This window comes from Rhinoderma darwinii, chromosome 1 (genome assembly GCF_050947455.1).
Source record: "Rhinoderma darwinii isolate aRhiDar2 chromosome 1, aRhiDar2.hap1, whole genome shotgun sequence".
Classification (NCBI taxonomy): domain Eukaryota; kingdom Metazoa; phylum Chordata; class Amphibia; order Anura; family Rhinodermatidae; genus Rhinoderma; species Rhinoderma darwinii.
In genome coordinates, this window is record NC_134687.1 from 518,553,864 (window position 1) to 518,567,915 (window position 14,052).

General features: G+C 44.4%; 1 protein-coding gene across 4 annotated transcripts; it reads right to left on the bottom strand.

Annotated features, from left to right (window-relative positions):
* SRP19 (signal recognition particle 19) lies at positions 1 to 12,453 on the bottom strand. Of its 4 annotated transcripts, XM_075836670.1 has the most exons (7): positions 12,285 to 12,453; positions 11,995 to 12,168; positions 11,117 to 11,174; positions 9,045 to 9,120; positions 4,136 to 4,207; positions 3,940 to 4,051; positions 1 to 1,679 (listed from the first exon to the last, which is right to left on the bottom strand). In XM_075836670.1, the coding sequence occupies exons 3-7, from the start codon at positions 11,152 to 11,154 to the stop codon at positions 1,549 to 1,551; spliced, it is 429 nt and encodes a 142-aa protein (XP_075692785.1). In that variant the 5' UTR covers positions 11,155 to 11,174; positions 11,995 to 12,168; positions 12,285 to 12,453; the 3' UTR covers positions 1 to 1,548. The 4 variants fall into 4 exon arrangements, with proteins under 4 accessions (XP_075692785.1, XP_075692778.1, XP_075692772.1 ...); XM_075836663.1 differs by having other exon boundaries at positions 11,995 to 12,453; XM_075836657.1 differs by lacking the exon at positions 12,285 to 12,453 and having other exon boundaries at positions 11,908 to 11,995.
* Positions 12,454 to 14,052: the final 1,599 nt, after the last annotated feature.

Consider the following 14,052-nt stretch of genomic DNA (forward strand, 5'->3'; position numbering starts at 1 on the left):
TTAGTTTTCCCAAGTTTATTTTTTCTTCAAACATAGCAGTGTTTCACTTTAACATTGTACGGTCAGTCATTGCTGAAACAATAACATAAGAATCTGAAAAGACTCAAAACTCAGATCTTCATGTAAAAACAATAGAAAAAAAAAAGTTTAAAGAGAATCTGTCACCAGATTTCACAATACACACTGCATACATTATTAAACAGCTCTCTTAGATCTGATGAACGTACTTTGAGAGAGCATTATACAGCTATGCTGGCGTGGATTTTCAATGTTTTCCTGCCTGATATTAAAATGAGCATTTCATGAGCTCAAATCTATGCATGATGTAAGCTCAATCTCCCTCCACGTAGAGCTCACAAGCTCCTATCATTGTCCCTCCTCCTCTGCTCCATGCTTAGTACAAGCTGTAGTGTCCCTGGTTCTGCGATGAGCGCCGATCTACCATCAGAACATGTAGGGCTCGTCCACACTTAACGGAATTGCTACGTTTTTTCCGGACGGAATTTCAGCCAGGAAAAAAACGCAGCAGAATACAGTAGCAGCATAGTGGATGAGATTTAACAATTCTCATCCACATGCTGCGTAAAATTTCCGAGATGAAATTGACCTGCTGTGCGTAATTTATGGACCGCAGCATGTCCAGTCCTGCTACGGAAAGTGTGCAAAATTGCTCCGTTTTTCATGGGAGATGTCACCATCTCCTAACATTGAGAAAAACGCAGCAATTTATGCACCATTTTCAGCCGCAAAAAACGTGGAAAATGGTGCGTTTTTGCCGCAGCGGAAAGCCTTGGACTTTCAACAGAATTGCTGCAGAAATTTTCTGCAGCAATTCCGTTGTGTCTGTACAAGCCCTTGGAGTTAGCTGTAATTCCACACTACCTGCTGCTTTCTTTAACTGCAAAGCCAGGGAGACCGCAGCTTGTACTGCGCATGTGTGAGATTTCAGCATGGTGCAGAGGAGGAGGGACAATGATAGGAGCTCGTGAGATCTAGGTGGGCTGAGATTGAGATTACATCATGCATATACTTGGCCTAAAAAAATGCCCACTTTAATATCAGGCAGGAAAACTTTGAGAAAATACAGCCATTTTACATGGATTTTCAAAATAAGTACATCCGCTTCATCAGTTCCTGAGACCTATTTAATAATGTATGCAGTTTGTATTGTGACATCTGGTGACAGATCCTCTTTCAACTCCCAAGCCTGGTCAAAAAAACCAACACAAATATCTGTGGCCTTATTAGTGATGATAACCTGGGACATTGGGACACAATTTCTTCCCAGCACTTGCCATTCTGTCGGTGGTTATGAGAATTTCAGTCAAGTCCTCTGACAGATGAATCCAATTAGAAGTGAAGTACAGTCGTGTGTTCTTGTTTCAGACATTACCCGTTACAGTCACTGATGAAACACAAATTCTTCCTACCTAGTTCTTAATGAGTCATATTTATTGAAGGGGCTGAGTCCGGAGATGCTGGATTTATTTCAAGACATACGAAGGGTGAGCTTTTAGATCTCTGGATCATCTTTAACACGTCAAGTCTTCACTTTTTCTTTTTCTTGCTTTTCTTGCTTCCTTCTCCTAGCGGAACCGTTTGGTCTCCACCTCCAGTTTTCTGTGTCCGAGTCTTTAGTTTGGGTATATCTTCTGCCACACGAAACATCACTGCTTTCCCTTTAAAAATAGAGGCCATATGAATGAATGGAGGTAATCAAATAGAAAAGAGCATATTTAAAAAGGAAATCCGCTCACTACACACATCCACTCATTTATTTTATTTTTTAACCTTATGTAAAACTGCATAGTTATGCTTTGTTCGCATATGCGTCGGAGGCTCCGTTAGAAGTCTCCTTTGCTGATCCAGTCTAAAACACTGTAAGAAAAATAGCATAGCATGCAGTGTTATTTGCTTGGTCAAACAGACACAATGGCGGAAACCATTAAAGTCAATGCGTTTCGTCAGCTGCGAATGGCGTCTCATCATGCAAAGGTTCCGACACTACAGTTTTTTCTTTGTTCCGCTCCTATGACTGAGCAAAACAACGGTAAACCCTAATGCAGATGTGAAGGAAACCTTAAATAGGTGTCCATAAAGTCCAGCACACAAATGATATGGGTTTTATCTAGAAATAATCACCACAGGCATTCATCTCATGACCCCTAAACAGCAGTTACTGGATTCAATGATCCCCGACACCTCTACTGGTAACATGAATATAGTTGGTCAGTGAATTAGGTCGAAGGTCTTGTTGTATTTTGAAAAACAACAATTTATAAACTCATCTTTGAATTTATTTTTCCCATTGCCGACCTCCACTGGTAACCACCGCGCAGGCGTTTAGATTCCAAGGATGCGTTGTCCATAATGCCATGTTCACACAGCACGGATTTGCCATATGCAAATCTGTTGTGGATGGTTTAGAAAATCTATAGCTGAAACCAAATGATGCTGTGGATTGGCAAGTGGATCATTGAATGCAATGGTCTCTTTAGCACGAAATCCACAGTTAGGCCAGATTCAGACGAGCGTGTGCGTTTTGCGCACGCTAAAACCGCAGCGTTTTGCATGCGCAAAAGTTACTTGACAGCTCCGTGTGCCCTGTTCATATGGATGCGCGACTGCGTGCTTTTCGCGCAGCCGCCATCTATGACACTCCATTTGGATGTTTGTAAACAGAAAAGCACGTGGGGCATGCGTGATTTTCACGCACCCATTGACTTCAATGGGTGCGCGATGCGCAAAAAACGCAGAGATATGGAACTTGTCGCGCTTTTTACGCAGCGGACAAACGCTGCGCAAAAAACACGGACTGTCTGTACTGCCCCATAGACTTCTGTTGGTCTGTGCGTGGCACGTGAAAACAACGCGGGCTGCACGGGTGCAAATCACGTTCGTGTGAATCCGCCCTAAGGAACATGATGTGAATTTAAAAATCTGCAGAACGTTCATTATTCCGCGTGGATATTTTCCGGAGCATGAGAATGGGGTATAAAATATTGCTGGCGGAATGTTAAGTGCTAAATCCTGACAGAATCCTCAGTGCGTGACCACTAATGGCATCATGTGACCACAAAGCCCAATTACTACCAAGAGATATCACGTCACTATGGATGAAACCGAAATGTGTCAGAAACCAAAAGAGTTGGAGCGTCAGGACCTTCAATAAATTCTAATGTTTCAGTATTGCCATTAAACCCTGTTAATTAGTAAATTTAAAAAAATAAAGACTCCCGTATTGTGCTGCCACAATTTACAGATAATATTGACAAGCCTAAGAAATAATCCCAATAATATTTTTGCCCCATTATGGTCACACACTTGCTTTAACAGTATGGGGTGTCCACTAACAAAAACCACAGTAGACTCCCTGTAAGATTTACTGCTGGGATTGTACAAAGGGCGTCCACGGTTCTTATCCCTTATTAGGGGCAAAGAAAGCGCTCACTCTGGACCCAATGGACGGTTTAAAGGGAGTCGATCACCAGAAACACAGTAATATCGTGTAGTCTCACCTGATTGTAACATTATTTTCCTTTTTCACTTGGGTTCCTCTGTTGCAGAGAAAATCACCTTAATCAATATATGCACATGAGCATTTTGGAGCAACGAGGACGTCACCGTTGCCCCAAAATGCTCTGTCTTGTATCCCCAGTCCAGTCCATTCCTTCTTTCATTGATTGACAGGGGCCTGGCAGTGTAATAACAGAGTTCACGCCTGACCCCGTAGTCTCCTGATGGCGCGAGTGGCTGCTTCGTAATCGGCGCATGCGCAGTACACCCTTGACGTTTCACCGGTCTAATCGGCTGTACTGCGCATGCGCAGTTCCATTTTCCTGCTGCTTCTACAGTAAGTGCGGGTTAGGTGAACTTTAAAATGAAAACTTAGTGTACAGAATCATAAAGCAGAACTAGAAAGAAACCCTTAACAATTACTTGAATGAAGTTTATCCACGCAGGGTAAGCCATCCTCGTTCCTCAGCTGAACACGTACTCGGCCCCTGTATTGTACATCCCGGTTGCATTCACGTGTGTACATCTTATCCCCCTATGTAGAGAAATCAGTTTAGAACGGAGAAAAATACATTTCAAACAAAAAAGATAAACTAATCTCGATAAAATATTGGGTCACCTCAATAATGGCATTTAACTTGTAGGCTCGACACACTTCTGCAATTTCCACACATGTTGGATTCTGTACAGCCTGGAAAAATGAAGAAAATTGTTTATTAACATAAAAACAAAGGAAATATCTTTTCAATACGCTATTAGGGAGTTTTGAAATATTATATAAAGTCCCCTATTCAAGAACCTCATATATTAACCAGCTGAAGAGCAGATACAAAAAACGGCCTGTTCACCTGGAGGACCCAGACACGTTATTGTGTAATACAGTCCATTGATTTCAACAAGCACCGTGTAAGGGTATGTTCACACACCCTATTTACGGACGTAATTCGGACGTTTTAGCCCCGAATTACGTCCGAAAATACTGCTCCAAAGCGTCGGCAAACATCTGCCCATTCATTTGAATGGGTTTTACGATGTTCTGTGCCGACGGTCATTTTTTTTACGCGCCACTGTCAAAAGACGGCGCATAAAAAAGACGCCCGCGTCAAAGAAGTGCCTGTCACTTCTTGAGACGTAATTGGAGCAGTTTTCCCTTGACTCCATGGAAAAACAGCTCCAATTACGTCCGTAATTGACGCAGCGAAAAACGGCTGCACTTGCCATTACGTCTGAAATTGCGGAGCTGTTTTCTCCTGAAAACAGCTCCGTGATTTCAGCCGTTACGGACATGTACGTGTGAACATACCCTAATGCTTCATTTCTCTTGTAGCAGCAAGGTAGGGGAACCGGACCATTGCTGCTGATCTGGACTGGACTGGACTGCAGGTGGGTGCACGCCTCAATTAGACCTGGTCCACGGTCCTTAGTAACGGACAAACAAGAAATCAGAAAGCATCAGCAGTTTATTCACCCGTGCGACGTTTCAGTCCAGCAGGACTTTTTTCAAGCTTGAAAAAAGTCCTGCTGGACTGAAACGTCGCACGGGTGAATAAACTGCTGATGCTTTTTGGAAGTGCTGCCTCTGGCCATTTCTTGCTTATTAGACAGAGAATAGACATTCCTTCCAGCCAGGACGGGATGTCTATTCACAATCCCGACACTTCGCTAACGTTTCTGTGTGACTTACAGCAGAGCAAGCGTAATCTCGCGAGATCACGCTGTAAATGACAGGTTACAGGGAAATTACGCTTTGCTCTGCTGTAAGTACCACAGAAAGGTTAGCGAAGTGTCGGAATTGTGAATAGACATCCCGTCCTGGCTGGAAGGAATGTCTATTCACTGTCTAAACACTTCAGTAACGTTAATTTGTCAGTATAAGACAGCACATAGTGAACAACTCAGTGTCACTATGCGCTGACTAAATGAATGGAGAGAAGTGTAGGACGCTGATTGGTCACTGATTGGTCAGCATCATACACTTCTCTTAACATCGCCCACTTGGTCTAAAGTAAAAACATGCCCAGAAAGTAATTAGCATAAAGCTAAAATTGCACCTAACGTGGTAAAAATAGGTCGTTTTTCTAAATAAAAAGCACTGCTGTCACCTACATTATAGCGCCGATCTCTTATGTAGGAGATAGGACACTTATAATGTGGTGACAGAGCCTCTTTAACCCCTATCCGCACGAGGATGTAACTGTCCATCGTTGCGGGAGGTTACTTCCCGCACGACGTACAGTTACTGAGTTTTTCCCGGTGCACACTGTCGGCGACAGTGTGCACCGGGAGGTCAGCTGTCGCCGACAGCTGACACTCCCCTCTTGCCGGCCAGCGGTCCTTTGCCGCTGATTTCGGCGAATTAACCCCTTAAATTCGGCGATTGGTTGCAATTGCCGAATTTTAGGGGTTTCTACCATATCGGCAGACCCCGGTCCGAAATCGCGGGGTCTGCCGATAGTTAGTATGGCAAACGGAAGCCAAACAATGGCTTCCGGGTCTGCCATGGACGGAAGCCCATCAGGACCAACCTTCGGCTGGTCCTGATGGACGGAGGCCCATCAGGACCAACCTTCGGCTGGTCCTGATAGGCTTCCTGTCAGAGTGACAGGAAGTCACTGTGTCGTTCCCGATGCACACTGTCGGCGACAAGGTGTGCATCTGGAACTTGGAGATCAGCTGTCCCCGACAGCTGACACTTTAGTGTTGCCGATCAGCGGCTCATCGCCGCTGATTTCGGCAATTAACCCGTTACATGCGGGGCTCGATTGCGATCTCCGCATGTACAGGGTTTGTACCACATCAGCAGCCCCCATGCAATTGTGGGGACTGCTGTTGCTTGTAATGGCATCTGGAGGCCAGGCAACGGCCTCCGGGTCTGCTATGTATGGAAGCTTATGAGGATCAGCCTCTGCTGATCCTTGTAGACTAACTGTCAGAGTGACTGTCAGAGTGACTGTGACGTCACACTGACAGTTGGAATACGTTACACTACCTAGGAAATGTAATGTATTCTAGCAGCGATCAGAGCTGCAGGTCAAAAAAAGAAAGTGTAAAAAGTAAAAAAAGTTAATAAAAATGTTTTATAAAAGTGTAAAAATAAAAGGTTTTGCTTTCCTATAATAAGTCATTTATTATAGGCAAAAAATGAAACCGTAAAAAAAAAGTACACATATTTGGTATCACCGCGTTCGTAACGACCCAAACTATGAAGCTATAATGTTAATTTTTCCGCATGTTAATTTTATTGTGCAAACGCTGCAAAACGTAAAAAAAAACTATACACATATGGTATCGGCGTAATCGTACCGACCGGCAGAATAAATGAAAACGTAATTTATTGCGCACAGTGAACGCTGTAATAAATAAATAAAGAATTTAAAGCGCCAAAATCGCTGTTTTTTGGTCACCTTAGCTCTAAAAAAGATCCTGAGGGGCCAAAATGCTCACTATACCCCTAGAAAAATTCCTTGAGGGGTGTAGATTCCAAAATAGGGTCACTTTTGGGGGGTTTCCACTGTTTTGGTCCCTCCGGGGCGTTGCAAACCCAACATGGCACTGAAAACCAATCCAGCAAAACCTGCGCTCCAAAATCCAAAAGGCGCTCCCTCCCTTCTGAGCCTTGCTGTGGGTCCAAACATCAGTTTATGACCACACATGGGGTATTGCCGTAAATCGGGAGAAATTGCTTTACAAATGTTGGGCGGCTTTTTCTCCTTTATTCCTTGTAAAAATGAAAAAATTCTATGTTTCCACAGAAAAATAGGTGATTTTCATCTTCACAGACTAATTCCACTAAATTCTGCAAAAAAACTGTGGGGTCAAAATGCTAACTATACCCCTAGAAAAATGCCTTGAGGGGTGTAGTTTCCAAAATGGGGTCACTTTTTGGGGGATTCGACTGTTTAGGTACCACAAGACCTCCTCAAACCTGACATGGTGCCTAAAATATATTCCTAAAAAAATGAGGCCCCAAAATCCACTAGGTGCTCCTTTGCTTCTGAGGCCTGTGTTTCAGTCCATTAGGACACTAGGGCCACATGTGGGATATTTCTAAAATCTGCAGAATCTGGGCAATAAATATTGAGTTGCGTTTCTCTGGTAAAACCTTCTGTGTTACAGATTTTTTTTTATTACAAATTAATTTCGGCAAAAAAAAATGAAATTTGTAAATTTCACCTCTACTTTGCCTTAATTCCTGTGAAACGCCTAAAGAGTTAAAATACTTTCTGAATGTGGTTTTGAATACCTTGAGGGGTGCAGTTTTCAAAATGGGGTGATTTATGGGGACTTTCTAATATATAAGGCCCTCAAAGACACTTCAGAACTGAACTGGTCCGTGAAAAAATGGCCTATTGACATTTTCTTGAAAATATGAGAAATTGCTGCTGAAGTTCTAAGCCTTGTAACGTCCTAGAAAAATAAAAGTACGTGAAAAAAAACGATGCAAACATAAAGTAGACATATGGGGGATGTTAACTAGTAACTATTTTGTGTGGTATAACTATCTGTTTTACAAGCAAATACATTTAAATTTAAATGCAAATTTTTGCTAAAATTTGACGTTTTTCACAAATAAATATTGAATTTATCGACCAAATTTTTTCACTAACATAAAGTAGAATATGTCACGAGAAAACAATCTCAGAATCGCTTGGATAGGCAAAAGCATTCCGGAGTTATTACCACATAAAGTGACACGTCAGATTTGAAAAAATCATCTGTGTCCACAAGGCCAAAACAGGCTGTGTCCTAAAGGGGTTAATACATATAATCCTGTAGACATGGTCAAGAGATACAGTTGGTCAGGCCAGACCAGACCCTAGAATGGGGGAAGAAATGATTCGAGCGATTTTGACTACGAACAATAATGCGCAGAACAAAAACATCTAACGGGTGTCCGTTCCATGGGAGAGAGAGCCATGTAAATCGGAATAGTAAGACTCGCCACAACTAGTTCAAGCGGACAGGAAGTACTTAGTTGACTCAAATAACAATGTTACAGTAGTGATATGCAGGTAAGCATCTCTGAATGCACAGCAAACTATACCTTGAAATAGATAGGTTACAGCAGTATAAGACCACATCAGTCCCATCAGTGGAGGGTCTACAGTGGGCACTACGCAGGTATTAGGGGCAAAATTTGGAATTCATCTATTTAGTCTGTTCATAGCAGGCGTAAACAGTCCAGGCTTGAGAAATGAGAAATATTTTCTTGGCAGATTTATTAGCGCTCCTCAAACATGTTCCATGAATATGACCATGAATTCACCGTACTCAGATGGCCTGCACAGCCACAACATCCCAATCCAATAGAGGCATGAATGGCAATCCAATAGCAAGCAGGGTACCGATCCAGCACTAAAAAGGTGTATCTATTAAGGTTCAAAATGGCAATATACAAAATGTATATACTAGAGAGAGTAAAGAATAATAAACTCGTAGATTTTACTTGACAACAATGAAAATATTTGTATAGACTTCCTATTGCAGGGAATATATGACTGCTTGTGCTGTACAGTGCAGTTACAGACCTTTTCAATGGGTATCCTCCTTCCCTCAGCAATAGTCTTCTTACTATTGATATAAGCAGGATAAATGCAGATAAATCTGAAGAAAAACAAAATACGTCGGGTAAGGTGGTAGTTTTCACTTTCTCTGTCAAAACACCAAACCGAAAAGAGATGATAAATTGTGCTGTAAGGCCCTGTTCACATCTGCGTCAGGGCATTCCCATGTTCTGCCCTGTCAGGGGAGCAGAACATGGGAATGCCGGATGCAACACGGACACCACCGGAGGCCAACAGAACCCATGGGTTTTGCCGGGGTGTCCGTTTTACCAAAAACAATAGCGCAGCGCACGGATGCACCACGGACATGAAAAACGCCCGCTTTTCACGTCCGGCATGCGCAACGCTCGTGTGAATCGAGCCTAAGGGTGCGTAAGAGAAGACGGACAGCACACAGACCACTTCCGAGTGATGTCAATTTTTCACTGATCAGTTGCTAAGAAATGCAGAGACGAGAAAAACAGACATACGGAAACCACGCGGACATTCATATTCATGAAAAACTGCTTGTTTATTTGCGGACACAAATCAGACAAGCTCTAGTGAATAAAGCCTTAAGGCCCTTTTACACCGGACGATAAGCGGCCGATGCAGCGAGCACTGATCAACGAGACATTGTTGATCGGCGCTCACTTGCTCCTGTCACACGAAGCTATGGATGGAGACGAGAGGTCATTACTCCGATCACTCATCCCCATACATTATTATCATGTCGGCAGCGCGTCTCCCTGTTTACACAGATGTGCTGCCGACAACGATAATATTCCACTTTTTTAAAACGATACGACCAGCAGATGATCGAGTGTTTGCTTCTTCATCTGCTGATCGCTGCCCTGTTTACACAGGACAATTATCGGAAACTAGCGTTATATGAACGCTCGCCTGCCCGATAATCGTCCAGTGTAAAACCCCCTTTAGGGTAATGTTCAGACACAGATTTCAAGGCAAATCTGCATTTGTTACATGCAGGTTTTGATACAGATTTCACCCTTTGCATTGCAAACGGTGAAATCCATGACAGAATGGAGTTGCTGCAGATTTGAAAATCTGCAGCATGGCCCCAATTCTTTGTGGATTTGTTCCACTACATGTGCATTGGTTTGGAAAACCCCATTCACAAGTATAATACTGTAAATTGTTGCAGATTTTCGGTGCAGAACCTGAGCCGAAAATCTGCAGTGTCTGAAATTCACCCTTCGGATCCACTGCTGGGGTTCATTCAAGAAAAGGAGTTAAAGAGAACCTTTCACCTGCCCATACATATGCAGCATGTAATGGGGGAGGGCTGCACAAAAACTGGGGCACTTTACATTTTTCGCCTACCCTCCTCCATTATTTAGATATTGGTGCCCGATATTTAAACTCCCCTGAACTTTTTCTCCTATCCTCTCCTGTTATTTAGATATCTTTGCCGTTATATTTGGTGCCTGATATTTAAATAGCCCCCTGAACTGTCAATGGGGCGTGTAACATCGCTGTGACACTCCAGTCAGCTACGGACAGTGCCACAGCAAGAGCTGGAGAGAGAACGAGTGCGCGCGCAGTTTGGAGCAGTGCGCACCTGTGCGAGAAAGCGTGCACAGCTGCGATCTGTGCATGCTCTCCTCTTTCCAGCTCTTGGCAGACAAGGAAAAGACTGTGCGATCTCTCGCGAGAGATCACACAGTCTTGTCCTTGACTGCCGAGGGCTGAAGAGTGAGAGCGTGCGCGCGCAGGTGCGCACTGCTCCAAACTGCGCGCGCACTCGTTCTCCTCTCTCCAGCTCATGCTGTGGCACTGTCCGTAGCTGACTGGAGTGTCACAGCGATGTTACACGCCCCATTGACAGTTCAGGGGGCTATTTAAATATCAGGCACCAAATATAACGGCAAAGATATCTAAATAACAGGAGAGGATAGGAGAAAAATGTAAAGTGCCCGAGGGTTTGTGCAGCCCTGCCCATTACATGCTGCACATGTATGGGCAGGTGAAAGGTTCTCCTTAAACAATATTACACAAGGCTTCAGTCAGAAATAATTGACATTAGATTCATTTACCTATCAGGATCTGTATGTAGCTTCTTCAGGTCCGCCATGGCGGTTCAATGTTGCAGACCTGCAATGAAACATGAAATTAACCTGCATTATCAGATATTCTGTATTATTTGAGGGTCACAGGGAAGCATGTAAGGTGCAGAAACTTCTGATTCCCTCTTCTCAGCCTCCTGCCTCTGATGTGCTCCGTCAGCCCCATAGATATTGAATGGAGCAGGAGCAAATAGGTGCGACTGCCGCTTTATTCAAAATCCTCCTTAATTATGGGAAAAACTATTTAAAAGCTGCGTTCACTGGTGATCAGAACTGTAGATGCAATGAATGGAAGGAGTTAGTGGAGGAGATATATCCAAATATGTGCAAAGGAAAACCCGAGGAGTTGCCCATAGAAACCAATCAGATTCCATCTCTCATTTTCCAGAGGCATTTTGGAATATGATAGCTGGAGTCTGATTGGTTAATATTGGCAACTACTCTACCTCATTGTCTAGTAAAATGGCCTCTCCAGCTGTTTAGAAAACACAACTCCCAGCATCTCCTGACAGCCGCATGCTGGGAGTTTCACAGCAGCTAGAGCACCACAAGAGACTACACTTCTAGTCCCTGCCTAATGCTACATTTATCAATAAATAAAATAATCTGAACACAAGCAGAACTCTACGTCAGCCGCGCAGCCTTCTGAAACCCCTAAACACACTACCATGAAGCCAATGTGTACAGACTCAAGCGGCTGCTATGGAAATAGCTCATCTATAACTCGTAGCCCACAATTTCACACAGGACCCCTTCCATACCGCTCCACTGAAGCTGCTGACTGGCGTTTCCGGGCAGCCAGGGACAGGAAGCGGAAACGCGTCTTGTGCACACAGCCAATGACAAACCTGTTGCGTCTCACGCCTCGATATGAAAGACGTGTTAAATGTCATCGTGGATTGGTTGTCCATGGTGAAGATCGTCAATTCCTCGCTTGGTCCTAGCGCCGTGTTTAGAGCTGAAGGTTGCTATAGCATTGTGGTTACTTTTGTACTCCGGCTAGTTTGGCGCGGTTATTATTCCTGTGATTTATAGGTTTTATGTATATAAATTGTAATATAGTTTACAGGGATGCTATTTACATTTGGTTGCTACAGCAATGTGGCACATGTCAACAGATGTTAGGCGTGTGTCATACTTGCCAACTGTCACGATAAATTACTGTCCCGTCAACTGCTACATTCAATTGTATCTGCGTCCTCAGGACAAAGATACAATTGAACACTATGGAATGAGCAGGAAACTAAAGCATTGCCGATGCTCCTCCTCGGATTCCGCTCATAGAAGGAGAAGGAGCCCTTGACATCACTGTCCATGTATGGACAGTGATGTCAGGAGCAGAGCTGGAGTCCCAGGCAGAGTGCTAGCAGCGCTGTGTCCGGGACTCCTGCTCTGGAGTTGGCCGTGACATTACATTCCGGTCCAGGAGGATCCCCTGAAATCACTGTCTATGGACAGTGATGTCAGGATCTCCTCCAGCAGAGGAATCCCTAGCCAAAGCGTGGCATCTACAGGAGGGCTGTGTGGCATCATCTACATGGGGGCTGTGTAGTATCAAGTACAGGGGGGGCTGCATGTCTATCTACAGGGGGTTGTGTGGCTCTATCTACGGGGGGGGGGCTGTGTGGCTCTATCTACAGGGGGCTGTGTGGCTCTATCTACAGGGGGCTGTGTGGCTCTATCTACGGGGGGGCTGTGTGGCTCTATCTACGGGGGGGCTGTGTGGCTCTATCTACAAGGGGGCTGTGTGGCTCTATCTACAAGGGGGCTGTGTGGCTCTATCTACAAGGGGGCTGTGTGGCACTATCTACAAGGGGGCTGTGTGGCACTATCTACAACGGGGCTGTGTACCACTATCTGCAGAGGGTACTGTGCCACTATCTGCAGAGGGTACTGTGCCACTATCTACAGGGGACACTGTGGAATTATCTACATGAAGCAGTGCGTGGCAATATCTACAGGGAGCAGTGTGTGGCAATATCTACAGGGGGGCCATGTGGCAATATCTACAGGGGGGCCATATGGCACTATCTACTGGGGGCAGTGTGGAGCACCAGCTATAAGGGGCACTGATTGTGGCACTATCTACGCTGGTTTTTATACTACCAGTAGTGGTCAGCACATGTTTCGCCTAGCCATAGTGATAAAGTGAGACATCACCTGGCTGTAAACAAACGGAAAACAAGAGGGAGATACTGGCTACCAAAATAGTTGTCAGCGAAACTAGTACAGAAATTTTTGTTCGTTTATTTGTATGCAGAAAGTCTGGAAAGCCACGTCCCACCATATAAGCCCTGCCCCCACAAGACACACCCACCAAAGACGCCACACCCTAAGTGTCCATGAAAAAAAATAAAAAATGTTGGCAACTATGGTATGTTCACATGATCAGGCTCAAAACTGCACCATACAAAAAAACATAAAACGGACATGCCATAATCAGCAGTTGTTTCGACCAGGATCACACACAGTTTTGATGCAGTTTTTGGCGGTTTTTTAAGCCAAACACAGGAGTAGACACAAAAGAAAGAAGATGCATCAGTCTTTTCTTTATACCTTTCCCTTCCTTTGGACCTAATTCTGGATTTGGCTACAAAAAACAGACTAAAACCAGGGCCGATTCTAGCTTTTCTGCTGCCTGAGGCGAAAATTTAAATGTCACCCCCCCCCCCCCCCCCAGATCTTGGTTGGCATCCCCCTGACTGTTCTACATTACTACCAGCCTTCTCCATTGGCTTGTACTCCCGTGGCATGCGCGGTGCAGCGATGAAGCCGGGCAGAGTACACCTCGTGCAACGAGGGATGCCCATGGAGTACAAGGCAATGGCACATCCAAGAAAGTTGGAGGAGGCTGCTAGTGATGTTCAACAGCCAGGGGTATGTCAACAAAGCATGGAACGGTGGGT

What these genes read in the sequence shown, in the direction of transcription:
- SRP19 (XM_075836670.1), bottom strand. Translation starts at nt 11,154, where the DNA reads ATGGCGGACCTGAAGAAGCTACATACAGATCCTGATAG. An exon ending in GGAGGATACCCATTGAAAAG is followed by an intron (nt 4,208 to 9,044) that starts GTCTGTAACTGC and finishes TCATTTTTCCAG; the next exon opens with GCTGTACAGAATCCAACATG. An exon ending in CGTGGATAAACTTCATTCAA is followed by an intron (nt 1,680 to 3,939) that starts GTAATTGTTAAG and finishes CTATTTTTAAAG; the next exon opens with GGAAAGCAGTGATGTTTCGT.